This window comes from Pongo pygmaeus, chromosome 1 (genome assembly GCF_028885625.2).
Source record: "Pongo pygmaeus isolate AG05252 chromosome 1, NHGRI_mPonPyg2-v2.0_pri, whole genome shotgun sequence".
In the NCBI taxonomy this organism is placed as follows: domain Eukaryota; kingdom Metazoa; phylum Chordata; class Mammalia; order Primates; family Hominidae; genus Pongo; species Pongo pygmaeus.
In genome coordinates this window covers 224,435-251,368 of record NC_072373.2, presented here as the reverse complement: position 1 = coordinate 251,368, position 26,934 = coordinate 224,435, and the positions used below count along the sequence as shown (strand labels likewise).

General features: G+C 44.3%; 2 protein-coding genes across 6 annotated transcripts in view; one reads left to right on the top strand and one right to left on the bottom strand.

Annotated features, from left to right (window-relative positions):
• Nucleotides 1-746: 746 nt before the first annotated feature.
• Nucleotides 747-3,316, top strand: LOC129033020 (nascent polypeptide-associated complex subunit alpha, muscle-specific form-like). Its single transcript, XM_054480909.1, has 2 exons — nt 747-1,193; nt 2,127-3,316. The coding sequence occupies exons 1-2, from the start codon at nt 1,146-1,148 to the stop codon at nt 3,027-3,029; spliced, it is 951 nt and encodes a 316-aa protein (XP_054336884.1). The 5' UTR covers nt 747-1,145; the 3' UTR covers nt 3,030-3,316.
• Nucleotides 3,317-21,153: 17,837 nt separating this feature from the next.
• The window catches only part of LOC129032986 (protein RoBo-1-like), a 32,909-nt gene continuing 27,128 nt past the window's right edge, over nt 21,154-26,934 (bottom strand). For 4 of the 5 annotated variants that reach the window (XM_054480887.1, XM_054480882.1, XM_054480890.1 and 1 more), the window contains 6 exons: nt 25,635-25,703; nt 25,337-25,427; nt 24,988-25,101; nt 24,317-24,466; nt 23,262-23,393; nt 21,154-21,480 (listed from right to left, as the gene is read on the bottom strand). In XM_054480887.1, the coding sequence (XP_054336862.1) occupies nt 21,290-21,480; nt 23,262-23,393; nt 24,317-24,466; nt 24,988-25,101; nt 25,337-25,409 (660 nt within the window). In that variant the 5' untranslated portion in view covers nt 25,410-25,427; nt 25,635-25,703 and the 3' untranslated portion in view covers nt 21,154-21,289. The remainder of the gene's footprint in view (nt 21,481-23,261; nt 23,394-24,316; nt 24,467-24,987; nt 25,102-25,336; nt 25,428-25,634; nt 25,704-26,934) is intronic. The other variant, XM_054480903.1, reaches the window with a different exon arrangement.

Below are 26,934 nucleotides of genomic sequence, written 5' to 3'. Positions count from 1 at the left end.
AATAGATGCAGACAAGGCCTTTTTTAAGGCTGAGTAATATTTCATCACAGGTAGATATCACATTTTCTTTATCCATTTATCCATTGATGGACATTTAGGTTGCTTCCAAAAAGAATTAGAGCTTCTGCAGCTGCCGAAAAGCAAGCCATCAAAACAGCAGTTGGGTAACAGGAAGAATTCTAACACTCTTGAGCTCATAGGTAGAAGGGACCCTTCATTCATTCAACACACGCTAACAATGCATTTATGTCCCAGGTACAGTGCTATAGGCTGGAAGTATGCGGATCATGCATACATACACAGTCCCTGTCCTTTCAAAGTGTTCAGTCTCAAGGAGGTGTGGGTGTGTTAGAAAATATTCTGAGGTGCCAGAATTGCTTTAGGTGCATTGACGACTTGGAGGGTATTGGTAGGGTAGGATGTTCCCGTCAGAGAATTAAGTATATAGGTACCCTTTCCTCAAAAATGCTTAGACTAGGTAGGGAAGAAGGTGAGCCACAATAGCATATCTTTAACTGGGTGGGGTGAGAACCAAAGAATTGGAAAAACAGACATTCCAGCTCCTCCAAGTTCTCCCAATCGTCAGAACTGTGGAAATAGCCCACCAGGCTTTCTCCAGTCACGTGAGGCGGGAGCCACCGGGATCTCATTGGCCAAGGCTCCCAGAGGGCGGGAAGAGAGGGAAGTGAGGACCAATGGGGCAGGCCAAAGGGACTGTGGAGGCCGACGCATGCGCAGTGCCCTCTGGCCTAGCCCGGCAAACAGGCCTGTCCCGGACTGCCAGGTGTCAGGTACCGGTTCACCAAGCCACCCCGCCCACCTCGGGGACCCAGCTGCCAGTCCAGCTGCTCCCGCGGGCCCACAGCGCGCTGTGGAAAGGAGCGGACAGGCCAGAGGCTCCCTCGGGCCTACAAGTCTAGGCTAGGCAGTGTTTCCGAGTCCCAGGTGCCTCCAGAGGCCGAGTTCACAGCGCGGCCCACCCAGCATCCGGGGGCGCTGTGAGGGGCGCTCGCCCAGCAGCGGAAAGGCCATTCGTGTGGCGCAGGAGGGCGGGCCCGGCCGCCTGGGCGTGTCCCTTTCGCAGAACTGAGCTCACTGGCTCTTCTCGTCCAGACGGAGCGACGGGGCCGGCCGCAGCCTCAGCCATGCTTTCCTCTTGGCCTGCAGCCTTGCTTTCATGCCCTTCTTCACAGGTGAGCCGGTGGCTTGGGGTCCTCCCGCATTCCCGCAGCATCCTCTCTGCATTCCCGCATTCCCAGGTTCCTGCTGCATTCCTGAATTCCCTCCTGCATTCCTGTACTCTCCACTCTTCCAGCCTCCATTCCCACATTTCCACCCTCATTCCTGCATTCCCGACTGCATCCCCCAACGTTGCCACTTTCTCCCCATCGTTCCCACCTGCGTTTCCGCATTCCCACATCCCTGCTCTAATTCCCACCCACATTTCTGAATCCCCACCTGCTTTCTCTACCCCAGTCCAGCCTTTATTCTGGCATTTCTGCCTTCATTCTCGCGTTCCCACCCACATTCCCCTTTACATTCTGCAGACCTCCAATCACCTTTCTTTGTTGGGCAGTGTACTCAGCATGGCATAAGGAAAGAGCAGACACGGTTCCTGCCCTCATATGCTTACAGTCTACAGAACAGTGCTGGGGACACAGTCCTGAGTGTTGCCTCCTGATCAGCCACTTACTGACTGCCTGGCCTCAGGAAAGCAGCTGAGCTTATCTGTTCTTAGATATCCTTATTAGAGTACTAAGAATATTGGTTCCTGCCTATTATAGTTGTAAGGAACATGTGAGCTAGTAAAGGGCTGACACAATGCCTGGCATTTAATAAGCTCTCATTAAAGAGAGCTTTAATGTTTGTCTGTCTTTCTCCAGAGACCACTTCATGTTGGGAGAATTGTGGGAAGAGAAAATGTTCACCAGTGAAATGTGAATCATGAGCCCTCATCCAAGTAGTTCTACTTCCCCAATTTCCCTGAAGGTTATACGGTACTGTGTGAGCAGCCTCTAACTCTCCCTGGTTGTTCACAGAAGTAAGATGTTCTGGGTCTGCTTATCGGGAGGAGTCATTCAGTTAGTGCCACATAATCATTTTAACGTTTCTCCCATTGCTGCCAGGGCATCCTGCCTCACCTCCCAAGCCAGCCTCCCACGTCAGCTGGGTGGTGTACTAATTCATGGCCAGGAGCACTGACTCTTCCTGCTCCCACGTCACCTGGGCGGTGTACTGATTCACGGCCGGGAGCACTCACTCTTCCTGCTCCCACGTCACCTGGGCGGTGTACTGATTCACGGCCGGGAGCACTGACTCTTCCTGCTCCCACGTCACGTGGGCGGTGTACTGATTCACGGCCGGGAGCACTGACTCTTCCTGCTCCCACGTCACCTGGGCGGTGTACTGATTCACGGCCGGGAGCACTGACTGTTCCTGCTCCCACGTCACCTGGGCGGTGTACTGATTCACGGCCGGGAGCACTGGCTGTTCCTGCTCCCACGTCACCTGGGCGGTGTACTGATTCACGGCCGGGAGCACTGACTGTTCCTGCTCCCACGTCACCTGGGCGGTGTACTGATTCACGGCCGGGAGCACTGACTGTTCCTGCTCCCACGTCACCTGGGCGGTGTACTGATTCACGGCCGGGAGCACTGACTGTTCCTGCTCCCACGTCACCTGGGCGGTGTACTGATTCACGGCCGGGAGCACTGACTGTTCCTGCTCCCACGTCACCTGGGCGGTGTACTGATTCACGGCCGGGAGCACTGACTGTTCCTGCTCCCACGTCACCTGGGTGGTGTACTAATTCACGGCCAGGAGCATTGACTATTCCTGGCCACCTCCTTGCACCTTTCCTGGTTCCCTCAGCCTCTCAAAGTTCTCATCTTTCCTTTGATGAGAAAGAGAAGGGCAGACTGAAAATAGACTCACCACCCACCTGTCCTTTCCCCCGCCCCATACTGGTGGACCAGCATCACAGTAAAAATAGTTATCACTTAGTAAGAATTCATTATGAGCCAACTTAGGATTTTTGATAAGATAAAGTTCAGCATAATTTTACATAAAATTACAGTTTTTTCTTGATATATTTTCTTCTCTTCTGCTTTCCACACCTAATAAAACATTATGGAAAGTCTTGTTTTATTTATTTTGAGGACAGGCCTTAGGTAAAATGTGGAAGTTTATCTTGGAGCTTCCAGTCTTCAAGTTCTCTTCTCCTTTCCCCATCCTCTGTCTTCTCCACTCTATCCTATCTTACCTCCGCTAGAGCCCAAACCCAGCCCCACTGATTTTTCTCAATCAAAGCTCATTTAAAAAAAAAAAAAAAGGATGGGAAAATCGTCGTTCCTGTCACTATAAATAGCTAAGAACAGTGCTATTAACTTGCCTGGGATTCTCTGCATTTTAACAGAAATCAAAGTCCAAAACTTAAAAAAAAAAAAAAACCATTTACTGGAATATTGGGCTTAAGAGTGTTTGTGCATTTGGTTGAGAGGGCAGGAAGACCTATCAGTCTGCATATGGCACACACTCTAATAATTTTCTTCAAGTTCACATGCCATTGCCTTGGGAAATCAGGGCCCCAGCCAGGCACTGGAGGGGCAGAGGGAGGCATGTGGGCAACTTTGAGGGGAGTGGGAGAAAGTGATACTTAATCTCATACTTAACCAGGTGACCACTTGTTTCCTCAAAAGTGCCCTCCTTTGCTCTGCTGATGAGAGATTGCTTAGTGGTTGTGATTTGTAGTGAAGTTTGTTTGAATATAATATTTTCTGTAACAAGCCATTTTTTTCAGGAGCAAAAACAAATTTTAAAACTTTTTCATATATTGTCCCATTTTTAAAATTTACTTATATTTGTTTTTAATTGTGTAACTGTAAAAATAAATAATATATGCCTATGATGTATAATTATCCTACCCTCTTCAGCCCCCAACACAACTCCTGTGAAGCAACCATAGTTATTCCTTTCTTGTTTACCTTTCCAGAAATGGTCTGTTACTTACAAAAACATATCCAAATGCATCTTTTCTTTCCATTGGCAGCATTTTATACCAAATGCTCTACATCTTGTTTTTTTCCCTTAAAAGTACATCTTGAAGAGCTTTTCATTTCATCAGAATATGGCCATGTTCTGTCTATGGTGGTATTCATCTCTCTTTCATGGATATGATAGAATCTGTCTAACCATGAGAATTTCAGTCACTTCTGATCACTTCTTATCACAGAGGATGTTACAATGAATGACCTTGTACAAATGCATGTAGGAAAATACCTAGGAATTGCTGGATAAAAGAGCTTGTGCAAACTGTTCTCAAAAAGAAGTATTACTAATTTACCCACCAGAAATAGATGAGAATACCTGTTGCCCCTCATTGCAATTTTAATTTACATTCATCATTATCTTCTGCAGTGATCAAAATGTCTATGCCTGTGCTGTCCAGTACAGTGGCCACTAGCCATGTGCGGCTATCCAGCATTTGAAATGAGACTGGTGTGACTAAGAAACTGAATTTTTAATTATATTTTATTTTAATTAATTTTAAATAGATACATTGGACAGAGTAGCTTCAGAGCAGAGTAGGGTATGAAAGAATTTGGAAAGAGACAAAAGGGGCTATGAGACGTATTGCTGAGAAATTATGAATTGGAAGGTCTCTCTAATGTTAACGATTGAAATTTTCGTTATTTTGTTTTTTAATTTTCAAAATTACTTTTTAAATTGATAAGTTTTTACGAATGACTTTTGAATGTATGCTTTTTTTTTTTTTTTTTTTTGAGAGGGAGTCTCTCTCTGTCGCCCGGGCTGGAGTGCAGTGGCGCAATCTTGGCTCATTGCAAGCTCTGCCTCCCAGGTTCACGCCATTCTCCTGCCTCAGCCTCCCGAGTAGCTGAGACTACAGGCGCGCGCCACCACGCCCAGCTAATTTTTTGTGTTTTTAGTAGAGACGGGGTTTCACCGTGTTAGCCAGGATGGTCTCGATCACCTGACCTCGTGATCCACCTGCCTCTGCCTCCCGAAGTGCTGGGATTACAGGTGTGAGCCACTGCACCCGGCCAAATCTATGCGTTTTTAAAATTACATTTGGATTGCGCTTCCTCAAACAAGACTCTTCAGAGAAAGCAAGCCTGGTTAGCCCTGGATCTCTAATGGTTGTAGTGGGTGGAGAGGCATCTGGGCATCTCTAGTCTCTGCTTCTCCTTCTCTTCATGGCAGTACCCAGCTCCCAGGCCTCAGCACTGCCTTCCCAACCCCTTCTCTTACCCCAGTTGGAGGGCCGGCTGCCCTCACATTTGCAGGGCCCATGGTAATATGTCACAATACTTAAATACAGTAAGCTAAAAAATAAAATAAAATATTTTTCATCCTTTTACTTGCACAAATGTGTCCTCAGAATGACCTAAAAGGTATGGAATGTTCGCAAGAGTTTCATGCCAGAGAATTGCAGCACTGAGAAATCTGGATCCTGGTCTTCAGCCCATCTCTTTTCCCCATTCCACATTCCCCTTCACTGTGAAGGCCATCGTGATCATGTGTGTGGACACAACAATGCTGAAGTTTAAACTCCCCACTCCCACCACCTCTGACAACTGCTTGGTTAGATCTCAGTCTGTTTGAGCAAGAAATCCCAGGATTCTTGGTAGCCAGTCAAAGTGGAGAAAGGGCATACAGGATCCGGGTGGGCATGTCCCCTTGGTGTCACATACTACTCATCCCACAGGGGCTAACAGAAGCAGAAGAGGCCCTGGTTTGGGGGAGGTGAACAAATCAAAACTACCTTTTGATAGCCTAAGGAGAATTATTCAGGGAAATACTATGGCTTTTACTCCTTTTTTCCCCTTGCTCTTAATTTTCCACAGATTTCCACCTCTTTGTTCATAGTCCCCACCATTCTCTGCTCTGTGCCTGGACATCTTTCACTGCAACAGCCAAGCCCAGTCTTTGCCCATGACAGCAGGTGGCAGCAGGAACACTTGAATGGAAGCAGGGAATCAGTTGACTTCTGTTCACTAGGACATTATTATGGAGCCCCAGAGGCAGAGAGTGCAGAAGAAGCTAAGGCTCCTTCTTGTCAGTTAGGGCCCCTTCTTTGAGTATCCTGTGCATTCTGCCACCCATGACCTTTACTTGTAAGACCACATTTTTCTGTGTAAGTGTTTGGAAGTAGACCTTTTTCAGGCCTCCACTCAAAAAATGTCCCTTTTTCTGTGAGGCCTTTCCTGACCGCCCTGTGAAGTACATCCCTGCCCTGCACATCCTGTCCTGTTGTCTCTCCGTCTCTCCGTAGGATTTATCACCATCTGACATAACATATCTTTTTCTTCTTTGTTTTTTTCTGCTTCCTCCATCTGAAAATGAGCTCCATAATGGCAGGGATTTTTATAGTAACTCTAGTGTTATTGAATGCATTTGAAAGTGTCACATGAGGAAGGCAGGGGTGAGGATTAGGGCAGGGTGAATGGGGTGGGTGGATCTAGTTCTAGCGGCTGTTCTGTGAGAATGAGTACATTTGCTTGTCAATGGCAAATAACTAGCCAGTCTTCTATCTTTTTTTAACAGTCTCCTGGGAGATTAAGATGAGTGACCTAGAGGAGAAGGATGTTGATGAATTCAGCTCCAGTGGTTTTAAGTGCCCAACATGCTTTGCAGTGCAAGGAAGGAAATGTGATACAGAACTCAAATGGTGTGCTGCAGGTAAAGTGTATTGAAGTCTCTGGCATCATAAACACAGGTACTTTTCTAGGATGTACTGGTATTCTCTCACAAGCTTATGGGGTATGTGTTCCAAGGGTAAGGTTGAGGAGAAATCGGCTTTTGTCCAAATCTCTTAGAAATGAGGACACAGCAGTGGTCTGACTCTGTAAATATGTCCAACTGGCTTTCACTTTCACTTATTTTTGAATTGATACATGCATTCATTGACAGGCTCTCTACTAGCTTTGAGGAAGTTGGTTCAGCATATTGGAGGAATCTTCATCTTCTGCAAATTTTGGTTAGGTTTAAAAAAAAAAAAAAAATGCCCGGGCGCGGTGGCTCATGCCTGTAATCCCAGCACTTTGGGAGGCCAAGGCGGGCAGATCACTTGAGGTCGGGAGTTCAAGACCAGCCTGACCAACATGGAGAAACCCCGTCTCTACTAAAAATACAAAATTGGCTGGGGTGTTGGCACATGCCTGTAATCCCAGCTCAGGAGGCTGAGGCAGGAGAATCGCTTGAACCCAGGAGGCGGAGGTTGTGGTGAGCCAAGATTGCACCACTGCACTCCAGCCTGGGCAACAAGAGCAAAACTCCGTCTCAAAAAAACAAAAAACAAAAAACCACAGGGTCAATGTGTGCTTTTTTCCTCTCTGTTGTTGTTTTGAAATTTTCAAAATAAGAGCTTTGGAGAGAGGCAATGACCAAGCTTAAACTTTCTTCAAAAAGATTGCAAATTATATTTTCCTATGCTTGCTTTAAGAAAATACAATACAAAATTCTAAATTAATTGAAGACATTTAAATGAGAAATGATTTAGGAGTGATAGTGTGGAATAGCACGAAATGCAGTGGGCTGAGTTCCATGACGGTTGGGTTGTTTCCATAATTCCTCTTTACCTGCTCACTTCCTCCTGCTGACGCTGGGGAGCTCCACCTTCCTGAAGTTCATCTAAGTGAGGTAATTACAAGGCTAACCATGTTGGTTGGTCTCTTGGATTCTTATGTTTCTACTTTCTGTAATTTGCATAACAAAAGAGATTTATTTGCTTTAAAATAGCAATCACTCGATTGCTATTGACACTGCAGAAGAAGTAAGATGAAATCATCGAGAGCATAGAATATGTGCCATGTGAAAGAATATGTCTGAAGGTGCTTTGAAAGACAGGGAACATAATCACAGTCATAGCTTTTTTATGGCTATTGCTAGTTCTTAAATGATAACTCAGACCAAGAATAAGAGATTAGATTTATGTTCCTAAATTTACAAAGAGTCTACGTAACTGAAACACAGACACACCCCCTCCCCTGAGTATCAGTAGCATACAGGATACTCCTAACAAAGTCATTAGGACTTCTTACTACCATTGGCATAAAGGGTCTATAAAAGCATATGCTATCCCAAGTGGTAATATAAGTTGGAAAAAAGTTCATATAAAGTTTAGAAAATATGCCAGTATGTGATTGACGTAGATTTTGAGAAGATTTAGGAATTTGGAAGTCCCGTGTTTGGAGGACACATTTCTAACTCATTGCCTCTGCTGCAGAGAGCCCTGTCAGATAGATCACACCAGAGTGTGACTTGACTTATATCCTACTCCAGCCCAGTCTGTATGGGTAAAATGCGGAGTATAAGGAAGGAGGAGGAGAGTGGAAGTCTCACTTACAGTTTCTTGCAGGTATTCGTGACGTAGCCGTTGAAATGAAGAGATGCATACAAGCAGACCTATGCAAAGAGACGATAACTTCTTAGATGGGTTTTCCAATTGCTAACGAGTAGAAATTGCAAATCAGCCATCAGAAACAGGGCCAGAATCAGACCCCCATCTCCCATCTTCTTTGTTCTTTTCCTGGGAAGGGTACTTCATGGAGCTCTGGCAAGAGCCTAGCCACTTCCATTTATGAATTAAACCTGCATTTTTTTGTTAATGTATTCTTTCATAAGTGTTAATTTCTCCATAGTTATATTCAGTTGTCCATTTATTTACTCATTCAGTGAGTTTACTTGTTGTGTATCCAGCCTTGCATAAAGTGGGTTAGGGTCAAAGTGAATCAGCTTCGGGTCCCTGCCTTTAAGGTCCCACAGCATTTAGAGAATGAGGACGTGTGCAGTTAAAATGCTTAGAAAACAATTTAAGAAGAACATGAAAGAGCAGAAGTGCTCTGCTTAAGGAGCCTAAGGGATTGGTTTGGACATAGGGTAAAAGTAGAAGACTGTGGGTTTGATTAAGGAAAGATTAGGATTTTAGATGGACTTTGAGGAGACCTTTACTATATGGCAGCAGAAATAACGTGCACTGAGACATGGACACGGGGAGATGGGCGGAGGCTAAGATGCAGTAGTTGAAATTAATGGTAGGAGGAGTGGGGGAGAGGAAAATGTCAGCAAATATATGGGCCTGGCTGGAAGCATCTTTCTGAGAGGGATGGAAAGTGCTGCCGTGGATGAACACAGTGGACTTACTGAGCTGAGGACAGGCCGGCTCTGTGATGGAAAACAGTTTCCTTCAATCCACCAGAGAGATGATCGAAAGCCAAGGTCCCTGGTTCTCACTGCTGACTACTTTTTGTTTTGTTTGTTTGTTTGTTTGTTTGTTTTGAGACGGAGTCTCGCTCTATTACCCAGGCTGGAGTGCAGTGGCGCAATCTCGGCTCACTGCAAGCCCTGCCTCCCAGGTCAAGCAATTCTCCTGCCTCAGCCCCCAAGTAGCTGGGACTACAGGCACGTGCCACCATGCCCAGCTAATTTTTTATATTTTTATTAGAGATGGGGTTTCACCATGATGTTAGCCAGGATGGTCTTGATCTCCTGACCTCGTGATCCGCCTGCCTCGGCCTCCCAAAGTGCTGGGATTACAGGCGTGAGCCACCGCGTCCGGTCCACTGCTGACTACTTATTACAGAATCACCCAGGAGCTTTAAATTAGAATGCGCATCCCAGGCCCACTGCCAGAAATTCAGAGTCAGCTGATTTGGGATGAGCCTGGCCTTGCTCCCACATTTTTGTCCTTTGTGTTGTTTTAAATGCCCCCCAACCAGGGTGATTTTAATTTTCAGCTACTATTTTTTAAAATAACTGAAGTATAAGTAAAAGATCATAATTTATTTTACCCAAAGTGAAAGACCTCCAATTAAAGCCAACCAACTATAGTATGTAAAACAGAGGATTGTTTAAGTGATATCAAATGTCACTTGATATAAAGTTTGAAAAATTGCAAGTACTCTTCTTTAGCTTTAGATTAGTTGTGCAATACAAGAACACTAACCAAATTAATGGCTTTTTTTCTCAAAGGACTTCCTAATTTATGGAGAAATGTCACTCATGACCCCGAAAATCAAACTCATGGCATAAATACATTTTAATCTTTTATATCTCTCAAAGAAAAAAATTCCAACTAAATGTGATTATATTTGTTTCTCTCATGACAACTTGTACTCCAGATATATTAAATCAAATATCAAGGTTTATTGGAATTTTTAAACAAGAGGCAAATGCATTTATTTATAGCTTTGTTCTCCTGAAAATTTTTATTCTCAGTTTTCTCAAACAGACTCTATGAAAAGTGTCATGGATAGAGTTTTTTTAAATCATTGAGTTCATATGTGTCAGTGCCATAAATCGTCACCAGTTTATGGAATAATAAAGAGAAGATAGTGAATTTAATGAACTTGTGTTCTTTGCCAGTGCTCATTGGGTGAATCATGGAAAATTTTTACAAAGATTTACTATACTATTAACTCCAATTCACAATTTTCTTCAAACAGAAGGAATACCTGCCAACCATTTAATAATCAAAGACCAAAATGGGCAATGTAATTTATGTTTTCTCATTGATGTTACATTTCACATATGAGCTAAAATTTAGCCTCCAATCAAAGGAAAAGCTTATTTGTAAACTTGGTAAAAAGATATGACACTATATTGAAATAGAAACTTTTTACAAGACAAACAATAATGATTTTACACACTTTTAACTTTTTTTTTTGAGACGGAGTCTCTCTCTATCACCCAGGCTGGAGTGCAGTGGCACCATCTTGGCTCACTGCAACCTCTGCCTTATGGGTTCAAGCGATTCTCCTGCCTCAGCCTCCCAAGTAGCTGGGATTACAGGTGCCTGCCACCACATCCGGCTAATTTTTGTATTTTTTTAGTAGAGTTGGGGTTTCACCATGTTGGCCATGCTGGTCTCAAACTCCGGACCTCAAGTGATCCACACACCTCAGTCTGCCAAAGGGCTGGGATTACAGGCTTGAGCCACCGCACATACTTTTAACTTTTTAACATTCTAATAGGCAGAAGATTTTGATTGTCATCAACATTGTTATGTAAAGTGGCTGTAAAAACTATAAAAACATTAATACACTCTGTTGGTATTTATAAATTTAGAGTTGATTTTCAATTTTTGTGATAACTTTTATTACGATGTTCATAATACTGAGTGGACACAGAGTTAGTGAAATTACTTAATTTGGATGAACTTAGTATTGAAATTGATATGAAGTGATAGGATTCACTTCAAATGAAATCAGGAGAGCGATATCACCAAGATGACAGAGTAGGACATACCAGCCTTCATTCCCCTTGCTCCCCTGCACCCCTCCAAAAATAGCTATCCACAAATCAAAATGGCACTGACAGGTCTCAAAGACCCTGTGTTAGTCTGTTCTTGCACTGCTATAAAGAACTACCTGAGACTGAGTAATTTATAAAGAAAAGAAGTTTAATTGGCTCACGGTTCTGCAGGCTGTACAGGAAGAATGGCTGGGGGGCCTCAGGAAACTTTCAATCATGGTGGAAGGTGAAGGGGAAGCAGGCATGTCTTTCATGGCTGGAGCAGGAGGAGGAGAGCAAACGGGAAGGTGCTACACATTTTTAAACAGCCAGATCTCATCAGAACTCACCCACTATCATGAGAACAACAAGGGAGAAATCCATCCCCATGATCCAGTCGCCTCACACCAGGCCCCTCCTCACATTGAAAAATACAATCATCCTTTCTCAACGGTCCCCCAAGTCTTAACTCATTTCAGGATTAACTCAAAAGTCCACAATCCAAAGTCTTATCTGAGACAAGAAAGTTCCTTCCACCTATGAGCCTGTAATATCAAAAAACAATTAGTTACTTCCAAGATACAATGAAGGTACAGGCATTAGCTAAATACTTTCATTCCAAAAGGGAGAAATTGGCCAAAACAAAGGGACTACACTCTACACAAGTGCCCCCTCACTGGTAATTAAGAAGAAATTCTATCTATTTATTGTCCCTTTTTTCTCACATTCCACATCAAGCCCATTAAAAAATCCTGTTGTATCTACTTTCAGAGTATCTTTAGAATTCTACCTTTTTTTGCCTTTCCAGAGGCTTTCCAAGCCTCATCTCTCACTGTAGTATTGCCATAGCCCTTCTGTTCTTCCAGCTTCCAGCCTTAGTCCCCTAGAGCCTACTCTTATCTCAGCAACCAGGATCATGTCGTATGGTGTACTGCCTCTGCTCAAAATCCTCCAGTGTCACCCACCTCACTCAGAGCAAATGCCAAAGCCAGAATGATATGGGCCTGCTGTTCTCCTAGTGCTCTGCTGCTTGCTCACCTTCTTGGTTGTCCTCCTACTCATCTTGTTCTTCTTCTTGCTCACCTCCTTGCTCACTCTCATTGCTTATCTACTTGTTCTCCTCCTTGCTTACCTTCTTGCTGTTCTGCGTGCTTTCTGTTCTTGCTCACTCTCCTTTCACACCTCCTTATTCTCCTCCTTGCTCACCTCCTTGCTTACCTACTTACTCTCCTTACTCATCTCCTTGCTTACCTCCTTACTCTCCTTGCACACCTCCTTGCTCACTCTTATTGCTTACCTCCTTGCGTGTTCTCCTGGATCACCTCCTTGCCTAACTCACTGTTCTTTTCCTTGCTCACTTCCCATCTTCACCACCTTATTCTCCTCCTCACCTCCTTGCTTACCTCCTTACTCTTTGCTCACCTCCTTATCTCCTTACTCTTCTTGCACACCTCCTTGCTCACCTCCTTGCTTACTTCCTTACTCTCTTTGCTCGCCTCCTTGCTCACTCTCATTGGTTATCTACTTGTTCTCCCCCTTGCTCACCTCTTTGCTTATCTCCTTACTCTCCTTGCACACCTCCTTGCTCACTCTCATTGCTTACCTCCTTGCGTGTTCTCCTGGATCACCTCCTTGCTCAAGTCACTGTTCTTTTCCTTGCTCATCTCCCATCTTCACCTCCTTGTTCTCCTCCTTACTCACCTCCTTATCTCCTTACTCTTTTGCTCACTCTTCTTTCTCTCCTCCTTGCTCACCTTTGTCCTCTTCTTCTTGCTGTCCTCCATGCTCTCCTTCTTGCTTTCTCTCTTTGCTCTTTTCCTTACTCACCTCCCAGCTGTCCTCCTTGCTCACTACACTCCAGCCCCAGTTGATCTTTTTGCCATTCCTTGAGCAGCCACACTCCCACTCAAAGCCTTTGCACCGGGTTTTTCCTCTTCCTGAATCGCTCTTCCCCTACATATCCATGAGGTTTCCTCCTTTTCTCTCTCCTACCCTTTCTTCAGGCATTCACTAAAAAGTCACCCTTTCAGTGAGACCTTCCATGATCACTCTACTGAAAATATTAACTCCATCTTCCAACAGCCTTTCATATTTCCTTCCCTACTTTATGTTTTCTTCTTAGCATTATGCAACCTAACATTATACTTATCTAATTTACTACATATTATACTTATCTAATTTACCACCCATCTGCCCAACTGGAATGAAAGGCGTACAAAGACAGGGATGTTCATCTGCTTTGTTCACTATCTTATCCCCAACACTAGAATAGGACCTGCCATATAGCATGAGCTCAAGAATATTGGTTGCACTGATGGATGAATGCATAAAAAGGTGGATAGGTGAATGAACAATGGAAAGAGAAACTTGACTTAATTAGTAGCTACATTATGAATGACCACAAAATGGAGACATTCATTAATAAAATGTTATTCCTCCGTTTTTGTTTATTTATCTGCCTCTTCCTGTCTGTATTTGTGTGTCTTGTTTACCTCTGTTTCCCTCTATCTGTTCATATCTGTATGGGGCATGTGTGTGTCTTTTCTTCCCTTTTTTATTTTGTGTCATTTCTTGTAGACTTGGTTATATTTTTCTTTCTCTGTCCATGTAGTCTGCATTTGGCAATACAAAATAAAAGCACTGAAATTTATTTTGCCAAGGTTAAGGATGCATCCAGGAGACAGGTCTGTACTTATCTCCAAAGATGATTGTGAGGGCTTCAAAATTTAAAGGGGAAAAGACAGATACTGGGGAAAGAGGAAAAAAATCTTTTTAAAGTGTGGGTAAATAGGAGGCAAGCAGTGGCATGCTTTCGAGTCTTTGATAAGCCCTTCACATGTGAGAAGTAGGTAGAGGAATAGTCACTTATGCATTCCTGTGGCTCAATTAATCTGCATTTTTATATAATATAAAATAAACATAAGGCAGAATGTTGGGGTGATCAGACCCAACACCACGTCATGGGGGTGAGAAAGTCTGGCAGAGTCAAAGGATTGAGAAAAAGACAGTTGGAGAAGTAAAGTGGGACCAGAGGTCCATCACGATTGTGGAGGCTGTGAAGGCCCCGAGCTCTGGGAACCTAGTGCTATTTATTGGTAATCCAACAAAGAAACAGGTGGTAAGAATGTGGAGATTGAAAGGGCGTGTTGCATTAAGCACATGATTTACAGCTGTGATGGTTTAGCGTATGCTCTACTACTTGAGAAAATGGAGAGCAGGTTCTTTTAACTCAAGATACAGTCGATCCTGGGAGAGCAAGGAGCAAGGAGCCAGCAAGTCTAGACACATTCCAGAGCCGCGAGCCCTGGATTCTGTCCAAGCCATGAGGGATTTTATGCCCTGGGCTTAGATTATGGTGCATCAGGGTAGCCTTCCACCCTTTAGCACAGAGCTTGGTGTTCCAAAGACCACAAGGGGTTTTAGACCCTGGACATGTTCCAGAACTCTTTTACATTATGTCAGATATGCAAGCCCCGCCTCAGCTTCTCCCAACACTCAGCTTTTCCCAACACAGAGGAAGAAATCTGATGTGCATTTTACAGAGGAAGAAATCTGATGTGCATTTGTCTCAGGTGGGCAGAGGAATGACTTTGAATTCTGCCCTTTGTCCCATACCTGTGAAGATACACTATCAATTTACATTGTCAGAGTGAAATTCAGCAGAACTATTTTAGGGTAAAGGAATTTCCTCAGGTACAAATTGTGAAGGAGGTATGTAGCTTTTCTTTTTTTTTTTTTTTCTTTTTTTAATCTTTGAGGCTATCTTATTTAGGCACAAAATGGGAAACAAAGTTCCCTGACGCAATTCCCATCTTGACTTTTCACTCTTGCTTAGTGAGCCTGGAGTCCTGAGATTTATTTTCCTTTCACAGTTCCCATGTCAAAGTTGGACATGGATTTGCTGGAGTGGAGGCAAGAGGCACAGATACCAAAGGACCTTTGGGGCTGAGTGTTGGATGGGTCGTCTACACAGATTTGAAAGGGGGCAGGCCTGGGGTTGGGAGAGCACCATGCTTTTGTCTTAGAGACCTGACCTCTGAGAAGGATCGTCATTGACCTGAACTGGGGTCTGCCCACCCAGCTGGTAAGACCAGATATATACACCGAGGTTTACAGCAGTGAAAAGGAAGGCAGTTATTTGCAGAGCACCAAGCAAGGAGGACCAGGAAGCTAATGCTTAAATCCTGACCTCCCAGGTGGCTTGCAGGTAATGGCTTTTAAAAGCGGGGTAGGCCAGCGCGGTGGCTCACGCCTGTAATCCCAGCACTTTGGGAGGCCGAGGTGGGCAGATCACCTGAGGCCAGGAGTTCAAGACCAGCCTGACCACCATGGAGAAACCCCATCCTTACTAAAAATACAAAATCAGCTGGGTGTGGTGGCAGAGCCGGCTGTGGTGGCGGTGCCTGCAATCCCAGCTATTCAGGAGGCTGAGGCAGGAAATCACTTGAACCTGGGAGGTGGAGGTTGCAGTGAGCAGAGATCGCACCATTGAGGCGGAGGCTGCGGTGAACCGGGGTCACATCATTGCACTCCACCCTGGGCAACAAGAGCGAAACACCATTAAAAAAAAAAAAAAAAGCGGGTAAATTTCAGGAAAGCTACAGGCAAAGTTGTAAATCAATCCTGGAGGTTACACATTGGTTTTGACCTAAACTGGTGGGATATCTTGAAGTGGGGCTTACAGGTCGGGGTAGATTCTAAGATTTTCTTATTTGCGATAGTTAAAGAGTTTTGTTTAAAAATCAAACAAAAAAATATTAGTGCTGGCTCATGGGTATGACCTTCTCCAGGCCCCTCAGAAAGAAATTTCTAATGGCAATCAGAGTTCAGTCCTCAGTTCTCCCTTATCTGAGGTCTGTGTGTCTGCAGTTCCATTTTGTGGGGCTCCAGGTTTCTGAAAAATAGCTCAGGAACATATGTTAAGATATTATCTTTAATTTCTATAGGGAGCCAAACATCTTCTGGCTCTAGTTTCTTTGGCTATTGTTTTAAACTACTATTACCTTCTTGCTTATCAAATTGTTCATTTACTTTTCTAAGCTAGCTAGGTACCTGGAATTTTCCTTGAAGGTACTCAAGAATTTCTTTTATGTCCATGCCTGGGGGACCCACAGACCCCGAAGAGGGGCCCCTGCTCTGTCTCAGGATCCAAGAGCCAGAGCAATGAGGAGCCAGAAATAAGCTGCGGTCATGAGCCTCTGTCTGTGGAAAGTGAAGAACAGCCTCTACCTGAGATTATGACAGGGAAAATCATTCCTCCCTTCATCTTTAAGCCCCTCAAGCACGCTGCATTGTGTTCAGTTACCTGGAGCAATGGTCTACATTATATTTCATACTCTTTTCTGCAGGAGGCAACAGAAGATTGGTTCTGCATTTTTGTCAGATTTCTTGTAGGGCCAAGCGCAGTGTGGCTCACACCTGTTATCCCAATGCTTTGGGAAGCTGAGGCAGGAGGATCACTTGAGGCCAGGAGTTTGAGACCAGCCTGGGCAACATAGAGAGACACCCTGTCTCTACCAAAAACATAAAAATAAAAAATTAGTCAGGTATCATGGCGTGTGCCTGAAATCCTAGCTACTTGGGAGACTGAAACAGGAGGATCATTTGAGCCCAGGAATTTGAGTTTACAGTAAGCTATGATTGTACCACTGCATTCCAGCCTAAGCAACAGAATGAGACCCTGTCTTAAAAAAAAAAAAAATCTGGTAGGACATCATCCATAATGTTCAGGGTTCCATATAAAAAGATCCTATAATAAATCTCTCTCAAAGGTTTGTTCTGTTGATGATGTATGTGCTTTGTGTGTGCTAATTCCGTCTCAAAGACAGCCACAGCCATAAATTAGTTTCCTGGTACAGTGACCCTCCTCTTCACCCATTGTATAACACAGCTTTGTAGTATTTTCCTTAGTGTAACAGTTCCAATAGTCCTCATTTATAGATACCTTTTGTTGACAAAAAAAAATATTTGAAGAGATTTTATTCTGAGTCAAATGTGAGGGCCATGACTCATGATGCAACTTCAGGAGGTCCTGAGAACACGTGCCCACGGTGCGTGGGTTACAGCTTCATTTTACGTATTTTAAGGAGACCTAAGACATCAATCAATACATGTGACGTATACATTGGTTCGGTCCTAAATGGTGGGACACCTCAAAACGGGGCTCACAGGTCACAGGTGGATTCAAAGATTTTCTGATTAGCAGTTGGTTGAAAGAGTTATGTTATTATCTGAAGACCTGGAATCAATAGAAAGGCATGTCTAGCTTAACATAAGGGGTTGTGGAGACCGAGGTTCTCATTACGTACAGAAAGCCTCAAAGGTGGCTGCCCTTGGAGGCAAGAGGTGGCAAATGTCTCCTATTCAGGCCATTAAAACCTGCTAGATGATCAGGATCAGCAAAAGACCTGGAAAGGGAAAGGGATTCTCTAAGGAATGTAAATTTGCCCCACAAGAGACAACTTTGCAGGGCCATTTCAAAATATATCAAAGAAATTTATTTTGGGGTAAAATGCTTCGATTCCTTCAGGGCCTGCTGTCTGTCATGTGATGCTATACTGGAGACAGGTGGAAATTTGGTATCTTATCGCTACAGAGAGTCTGGCTCTGTTTTAATGTTTTGTTGTTGTTGTTTGTTTGTTTGTTTGAGACGGAGTCTTGCTTTGTCACCAGGCTGGAGTGCAGTGGCCCAATCTCAGTTCATTGCAACCTCCGCCTCCCGGGTTCAAGTGATTCTCCTGCCTCAGCCTCCTGAGTAACTGGGATTACAGGCATGCACCACCACACCCAGCTAATTTTTGTATTTTTAGTAGAGATGGGGTTTCTCCATGTTGGCCAGGAAGGTCTCAGTCTCCTAACCTTGTGATCCGCCTGCCTCAGCCTCCCAAAGTGCTGAGATTACAGGCGTGAGCCACTGTGCCCGGCCGATCTCTGTTTTAATGTTAATGCTGCTTAGTTGGGCCTGAATTCCAAAGACAGGAGAGTATAATGAGGCATGTCTCACACTCCCTTCTCATCCTGGCCTGAACTGGTTTGTCAGATTTCTCTGGAATCCCATTGGCCAAGAGGAGGGGTGTATTTAGTCGGTTGAGGGGGTTAGAATTTTATTTTTGGTTTACACTTTCATTACAAGAATTTAAAAAAACAAAAACAAAACGCTATTTGTTCGCAAACAGATGGGTTATGTGGTGGCTAAATATTGTCTTCCAAATAAGTCCATATCCGTACACCCAGAATCTTTGAATGTCATTTTATTTATTTATTTATCCTACTTATTTATTTATTTTTAAGGCAGCATCTCCCTCTGTCACCCAGGTTGGAGCAAGGCTGCGATCTCAGCTCTGGGTGCAACCTCTGCCTCCTGGGCCCAAGTATCTTCCCACCTTAGTCTCCCAGGTAGCTGGGACAACAGGTGTATGCCACCACACCTGGCTAACTTTTGTGGGGTTTTTTGTTTTGTTTTGTTTTGTTTTGTTTGTAGAGATGGAGTTTCACCATGTTGCCCAGGCTGGTCTGAAACTCCTGGGCTAAAGTAATCTGCCCAACTCGACCTCCCAAAGTGCTGAGATGACAAGCACGAGCCACTGCTCCTGGCCTGAATGTCATTTTATATGGTAAAAGAGACATTGCAGATGGATTAAGGACCTTGAGATGGGAAAATTATCCCGGATGATCTGGGTGGGCCTAGTGTAATCACAAGTGTTCTCATAAGAGAGAAGAAGGAGGAGTTAGGGTCATGTGATAATGAAAGCAGAGAGTGGATGATGTACTTTGAAGACGGAGGAGGGAGGTACAAGCCAAGCAGTACGGGTGGCCACTAGAAGCTGAAAAAGACAAGGAAATGGATTTTCCCCTCAGAGTCTCCAGAGAAAACAGCCCTGTTCACGTCAGCTCAGTGCAATTCTTTTCAGACTCTAGCCTCCAGAACAAGGAATGAAATTGTTTCCTAAGCCACTACTTTTGTGGTAATTTGTTATGGCAGCAATTGAAAACTGATACGTTATTAATAAAATGAACAAAGAATTGTTACCAAAGTCTAAATTTCTACAAGTAATAAACTGGGCAGCTTGATTATTTCACCTCCAGAGAGATCGGATTCAAATCTCAACTCCACTATTTACTAGTTGGACAAGTTAGTAACCTCTTTGTGCCTCAGTTTCCTCATCTATAAAATGGGAATAAAATAGTACAGTACTTACGTTATGGAGCTTTTGTGAGGATCAACTGAGTTAATACATGTAAAGCACTTAGACCAGTGGCAGGTATGTAGTAATCCCTCAACAAAGGAAATTTTTGTCATTATTGAAATTCAGCTTTCTTCTCGTGAGAAACAGAAGAAATTAATTCTTATTCATTGATAGGCAGAGTACTGCAAAGACCCATATATCACCTCCCGGATCAACTCTGGACAGCTGAAAACAATATGCAAATACTTGAAAACTCCATGTCTAAAATGCACGTTCCTTGCTTTCTAATATTTCCATTAAAGAATAGCCTCACTCCCCCAAATGAGGTAAGAGGGTTGGAATTTAGACGTCAACATGAATCTGCCATTTCTGTTCTGGAAAAATCAGCAAAAGCAGTCAGAGCACTTCCCAGCAGGGGTGGTCATGCAACCTTGATGACGGAGGCTAAAATAAGTGTTCCCCTTTGCTGGCTCAGAGCAAGTGAACTGGGTTTGTTCTGAACTCCCTGACCAGTTTAAGCAAGCAGAAATCTTCATGTTCAGGCACAGGGAAGGAATAACTCATGAGTTTCAGGGTGTTACTTGAGACTGCGCTTCTTAGATGGCAACTGGCAAGAAAACCCTTTTGGCTGGTCTCTGCCTTGTAGTCTGCGCTCCTCCCATTGCAATTAAGATGGATTAGTCGGGGCAGGCCAACAGGTGTACCCTAACCCCTCATATTTCAGAGAGTTAACATAGAAGCGTTTCTTTATTGCCCACATAATGGTCCACATTGGGCATTCATGGTTGGGACACTATTTTAGGTGGATCTCCTCCAAGTAGCAACTTAAGGACCAGTCTTCTCTATACTGAGTCTTAGCCCTCCTCAGACACAAAGTGCATCCCACGCAGTCAACAGATGCAGAAAGAGCATAAAGGGTCAGGTCTGAAAGGGTTCCATGGGCCAGGATACTGGAGAAGGGTACTCACTTTGGCCCACATATAGCTCAAAAATTGCTGCGAGATGTGGTCTAGTCGTGTGCCGGGAATTTGGAGAATCAAGGGGTCAATTTGAGCCTACCACAGGGTTACTTAGTTGTGGGATCAGCACCACAAGAACATCATGCAAGTTTGAATCCTGTAAAAGCTTTTCCTCACCTGGACCCCCTGCGTGTTCACAGGCATTTATGAAATGTTGCTGTGGCTGCCATAGTTCCAAATCCTGCCATGTAAGGACACAGCCCTCTTGGCTCTCCACGCATGCACCTCCGTCTTTTAAACTTAGCATTTAAAACTATCTTCACAGACCACCTCTGCCTGCATCCTTTATCCTGATACCCACCCATCCTTGAAAGCAGAGGTATCCAGAGTATATGGCAAGAATTTCACACACAGGATCCTGAGGTCGGGGAGAGTCCATTGTACCTGTGACTTTACAATCTGCAGGAAAGGACCCTCCCACAGATGTGACTTATTCATTCAAAATAATTTTCCCTGGCAATAGGCAGTTAAGGATCAAGGGTGGGAATTGAGAATATCAGGAAACAGGTGCATTCCAGGATGTGTGGCTGAGGATATAGTTCGATTCATACAAAGATGGCAGCACAGGGATTCTTATAGATGCCATTTAGACTTCCTCTGAAATGTGCTACTTGGGTTGAAGAAAGAAGCCATTAGAAGAGTGAATAGGATTTTTTTAACCTCAAGTACAAACAAGTAATCACACACATACTTCTGGACATATCAGCTTTTTAATTCTCTGATGTTGTGGGTAGGCAGTGTTGCAGGGAGGGAGACATTCAAGGTCTCCAACTTTTTCAGGTTTACAGAAGTGCTTAGAAATATTTGTAGATGGGCTTGGAAGTGCCTCAGAGATCAAAGCAAGACTTTCAGCAGAAAGAGAGCAGTCAGAATTGATGAGATGATGGATGTCAGCTGGGGGCTTCCACTACCGCTGCCTACACAGTAGGTATGGATTCTTACGTCATTTGTCACTTCCATATTCCTCAAGTTGCAAGCAGTTTCAGTTGCACAACCCATACCAAATACTGGTTGGGCACCCTTAACTGCAAAGACAAAGATCCAGGGGTTAGTCTTGTCTCTCATCTTGTCTCCCCTCCTCACCCACATCCTCAGGTCAACCTATCTGCATCCTCTGTGGAAGAAAAGGGTGTGCAGAGTGCCCCAGAATCCCTGCCTTCTGCCTTCTGCCTGAGAGGCATCAACAGTGGCTCCAGCTCCATCCAGGGACCAAGCCTTATTGCCTTCTGGTCCCAACATCTCTCCAGTTGAGGAGAGACCCCAAAGGGAACTTGCTCTCTCAGATGCATGACTGAGACTGGGGCCTTTGGGTCCTGACTAAGGGAGGGATTGTTGATGTAGGGAAAAAAGCTAGAAAGAAGTCAGACCTCATGCATTTGGCTAAAATACTTCAGTGGTATGTGTCCTCCTCCTTACCTTTGCTTCCTTTGGGGAAACCACAGTGAAATATTACAGATCCCTCTCAAGATTGTATCTCTTCTCCCCAGGGCTCTGAGTTTCTTGGGAGATTAGTACTGTGAAATCTCATTGCATGCCTGTGCTATCCCCATGATAAGATGGAGTAAAGAGACTGCCCCACTATCAACAGCTCCAACCCTTTTCTGTATCTTACATGACATCATATTTTTCTCAGTCATCTCAACACATCCAGACAAAGGGCCCTTCACCTGCTAGTACCAGGCCCTCCTTTGAGATCTTCCTCTCTTCCCCTCCAAAGAAAGCATAACTTGTCTCTTTTCCCACTAAATTCTCTCTCCCATCATTTAATCAGCTCCTAAAACACCACTAATTCCAGGAAACCTCTTACAAATTGATCAGAAGAGAACTGACAGTACCCCCATCCAGCTGTACAATCTAGAAAGAAAAATATTATGGTTGAATGGTATATATGCCCTTCACCACAAATATACTTCTTCCCTACTCAGGAAAATTACAAATCTTTCCATAGATTTCAGAATGACACCATGTAAAAATTAAATGCTTAATCATGGGGTTTGGTAATGGCAATAATGGTAGTGACGATAACAACCAGAACTGTGGTGCCATCACCCCCTTCATTGCCAATGAGCTGAGAGCTCATTTCAGGACATCATAGTGATACATGTCCCCCTCAAGCATCAGTCCTAGCTATGGGAAGCAATTACGTTCTCTCTTCTCCTCTCTTCCCTTTTCCTTTTTTCTCCTTCCAGATGTCTCCCTCCAAACCTTAGAGGGATAACCAAGCACCTGGCCCTGTAGCTCACCTTGCTGTGTGTACCAGTCAGCCTCTCAAATAATCCCCAGTGGTTCCCATCTTCTGGTATTTATGCACTGGCATAAACCTCTCCCATGCTGTGTCAGGCTTGATCTGTGTGTGACCAAGAGTGGAATTGATGATGTGTCACTTCTGAGATTAGATTATTAAAAACTATAGCTTCTCTCTCTGTCTCTCTTTCTCTCTCTCTCTCATCACTTGTTCTGGGAGAAGCCAGCTGATATGTCCAAATGACTCTCAGGCACCTATGAGGCTCATAGGAGAAGAACAGAGGCCTGCCAACAACCATGTGAACCAGCTTGAAAGCAGACCCTTCATCCAAATGACCACAGCCCCTGCTGACACCTTAATTTCCACCTCATGAAAGACCCTGAGCCAGAACCATCCAGCTATGCCACATCCAGATTCCTGACACACAAAAACTGTAAAATAACCCTTTGTTGTTTTCAGCTCTAAATTTTGGGGTAACTAGTTATCCAGCAATAATTGGCTTATAATATACTACACCTTTTAGGAAAATGAACACCAAAATGCTCGGGTAAATAGTGATACCTGTGCCTACAAACTCAAGACACTTATTCTCTTCCCCTTTACAGGCGAGGTCAGTTGGTTGGCAGGTAAAACCCTGGTCATTGTAGCAGGCAGGACAGGTAATGCCATTGGGAGCTGAGGACTTCCGAGCCACTGAATGAAGAGAGAAAAAATGTATCTTAAGGAATAGGCAGATAAAATAAAAGAGTTCATTATTTATCCCCAGGATCATGGTTATTCTAGGATTTCTCCAAACACACACACACACACACACACACACACACACACACACACAGTTACAGCTAGGATGGTGTGGGGGGAGGGAGGAGGATTGTAGGTATTAGACGTTTCCATGTAAAGTAATAAAAAACATTTATTAGGAATTCAGTGTTATTTTCCCTTTTCATGAATCACCCCCTCTCTGCCCTGGCTGGAGACAAGTATTTAAATAATGGTAGAGAAGATAATCTGTGGTCTAAAAAGACACGATTGAAGGACTGAGGAATTACATAGATGAGGACGGACAAGTCTTTCAGCGGGAATCAAAGAGAAAATTATTTAAATCGACCGACTCACATTTAAAGAAAATCCCTGAACCAATCTCTGCCACCCACTGTCACTCAGGAGATGGACTGGTGTCTAAGGAAGAAGAATCATTCAGTTTCCCCCACTGTCACTCAGTCTCCCCCACTGTCACCCAATAGAAGGACTGGTGTCTAAGGAAGAAGGATCACTCATTCTCCCCCACTGTCACCCAGTCTCCCCCACTGTCACTCAGTGTCTCCCACTGTCACTCAGGAGAGGGACTGGTGTCTAAGGAAGAAGGATCACTCAGTCTCCCCCACTGTCACTCAGTGTCCCCCACTGTCACTCAGTCTCCCGTGCAGAGAGGGACTGGTGTCTATCCGTGATGCTCCACAGGAAGAAGGACAAGCAATTGGCAAGCAACGTCAGTGGGTATCTCAGAAGCAGAAAGATGGGTTGTGGACTGGTTCTTAGAAGGCAGAGGCTAAAATCAATGGACTGGGAGTAGGAGCAGGAAGGGAGGGAGAGCACAGAGCTGAGCTGGTCCTCACCTTGGAAGTCCGCTTTGTTACACTCTTCAGCTTGGCAGCATTGATAGCCATACCCAAATGTGTGCTTATCCCCCAGTGTGGCTGAGAAGGCCTTTGGATCACACTTGCTTGAAGAACAGCCTTTCCTCAGGATACTCTGGGGCCGCTGCCCTGCACAGAACCAAACCCCAAGAATTTTCTCTCTGCGCCAGAGGCAGTGATGCCCCATGGGCAGCCAGTATTAAAGGACTGCAGGTCCCCACTCCATGTGTCTTTAGTCTTCAGGTCCCCACTCCATGTGTCTTTAGTCTTTCCTCTTCTCCGAAAGACTGCTTTTGCATTGGTCCATTTCATAGAATAAACCAATGGAGGGACAATATGTTAGAATTTGCTAAAAAGGGAGTGTCAGGCCTCAACGGTCCCCACGAGATTGGTGTAGGAGCCAGGACCACCTAGACCTTTCCCTGGACACCCTGTGTTCACACAGTGCCCCATCCCTGCCACCTCCTGCCCCCATACTCTCCTAGCCCCATCCTGGCAGGACATTATTTTAGGAAGAAAGGATAAAAGAGACGATGCATAAAGGAATGAGGAGATACATCAAGTTTCTGAACAAAGTAACCCCTCACACTAAGCACCTCCTTTGTCTACCCTGAGCATCCAGCAGCTCGGGCAGGGTGGCTGGGGCCTACCTGTCGTATTAAGTTCTTTCTTTTCACTGAAGCAGCCGTGAGAGGGATCACAAGTTTTCTTATTGTCATTGTTACACTCTTCAAGTTCACATTGTGCACATTTGTAACTCTCTACTAAAAGGAAATAAATATTGTTCAAAAAATAATTCAAGAATGAAAACTGTCAAGTCATAGTTGATGTTTCCAATAGCCAGAGATCCCTGGGAATCAAAGTCCCATGAAACCTGGTCCCTGTGGGGCTGGATGGGTCCCTGCAGGCCCACATGACCCACAGTTGCTCTCTAAGGGACTTTATTGCTATCTTCAACTTTCAGATCTTTGGCAGAAAGAGGCATCTGTTCATTCTTACCCACAGTGCTGGAAACAAAAGCAGCGAGGACACAGACGGTGAGGAGACTCTTTAGGCTGGAGGACAGGGACATAATGGCTCCTTTGATTCACTGCAGAAGACCCAAGTGAGAATGAAGGAGTCAGGGATATGGGCCCAGGCTCCTACTATAGCACATGCTGGAAAGATCTGGGCTGTTGCATCTCAAAGCAAGCACCCCATTAGCTAAGGACACAAATTTCTCAGTTTTGAAGTCACCTTCCCACAAAGAGCCAGCCACCCTGACGTGGGTATTACCACCCACACTGGAAATGCTCACCTTCAAGTATTTCAGATCTTCTTGTGAAGGGACTGCCTCTGAGATGGAGAGGAAGGCAACTGTTCTCACCTAGAGAGGAAAGGAGACTTAGAAAAGGAGAAAAATCCTGAAGATGGGCTCTCTCCCTACCCCTTTCTTTCACTTACTTTTATAGCACTCTAATTCAGGTGGCCTAATAATTAAGCGCTACAGATCAATATCATCTTGACACAAACCTAAGTGCAGCAAATTGCACTGGTCTAGGAAGGTACTATGAGAACAACTGTTCCTGACCCTCTGATCGCCCAATAGAAAACTCTCTGGGGAAAAAGATTCTTGTGAGTTTAGCAAATAAGTTTGAAAAGAAAAAGAATTAAGAACAGCTTGTAATTCAGAACCACCCAGTCACATGTCCTTCAACAACAGTTTTGATGCTGGGTCTTGCATAGGCATTTATCAAGCATCCAGCTCCAGAAACAGACACAAAATGCAAGGCAGTTGTAACGGCGATATCGTTGACTGAACTAGACATTGCTGTGGAAGACTGCAAATGATAAATCTCTTCTAGAATTAAGTGTCAGAGGGGGGAAACTGCCTCTCTTTCAAAGAAACAGCTTGCTTCCTTTTTCGAATAATATGAAGTATGAACTCTTAGATAAAAGAGTTTTTGGCCACCAGGAAGTTCAGAGTTGTATTTTATGCCAAACCATGATTTCTTTAATTGCTTCCTGCTGTTCTTCTTGCATGTTGCTACGTTCATCTTTCTGAAGCCGGCTTGTCACCATTCAAGGGGCAGTGGAGATGTTAGTCGGAAGCCCACTTGTGAAAGAACGTGACCTAGGAGAAAGTGGTCCTCACGGCAGGGGGTGGAGGGGAGTACTTCACAACACCTCTGGGCCTCTGTTTTGTACTCTAAACCAAATCTCCCTCCCGGGGTTCTGCGGGGATTAAAGAGATGGTATGTCTCTAGCCCATAGCCAATATCATTGTCCAGCTGTTCCTCAATGCTAATTCCCAGATCTCCTTCTCATGAGATCCATCCCTTCCTTTCTCCTCCCAAAATCAACTCTTATGACCTGCTTATATTTCTCCAGATGAGGAACTGGGAATCTCCCTCTACCCCATTTTCCTTCTCCCTCTGTCTTTATTTTCTTGCTGATCTATTGTTAGGGCATAAGTTCTATCCCAGGCTACTTGTTTGAAATGGGAGACAAGGGAGATAAGATAAACACCTTTATAAGCAAACTTTGAGAATTTCTTATTACAACATATGTCATTCTTCATTGGTATCTGTGGACAAGTTGATATATCTAGCCATAAA

Coding starts and splice junctions, on each gene's coding strand:
- LOC129033020 (XM_054480909.1), top strand. CDS start 1,146: ATGCTTTCCTCTTGGCCTGCAGCCTTGCTTTCATGCCCTTCTTCACAG. Junction 1,194..2,126: donor TTTCATGCCCTTCTTCACAG/GTGAGCCGGTGG, acceptor CATTGCTGCCAG/GGCATCCTGCCTCACCTCCC.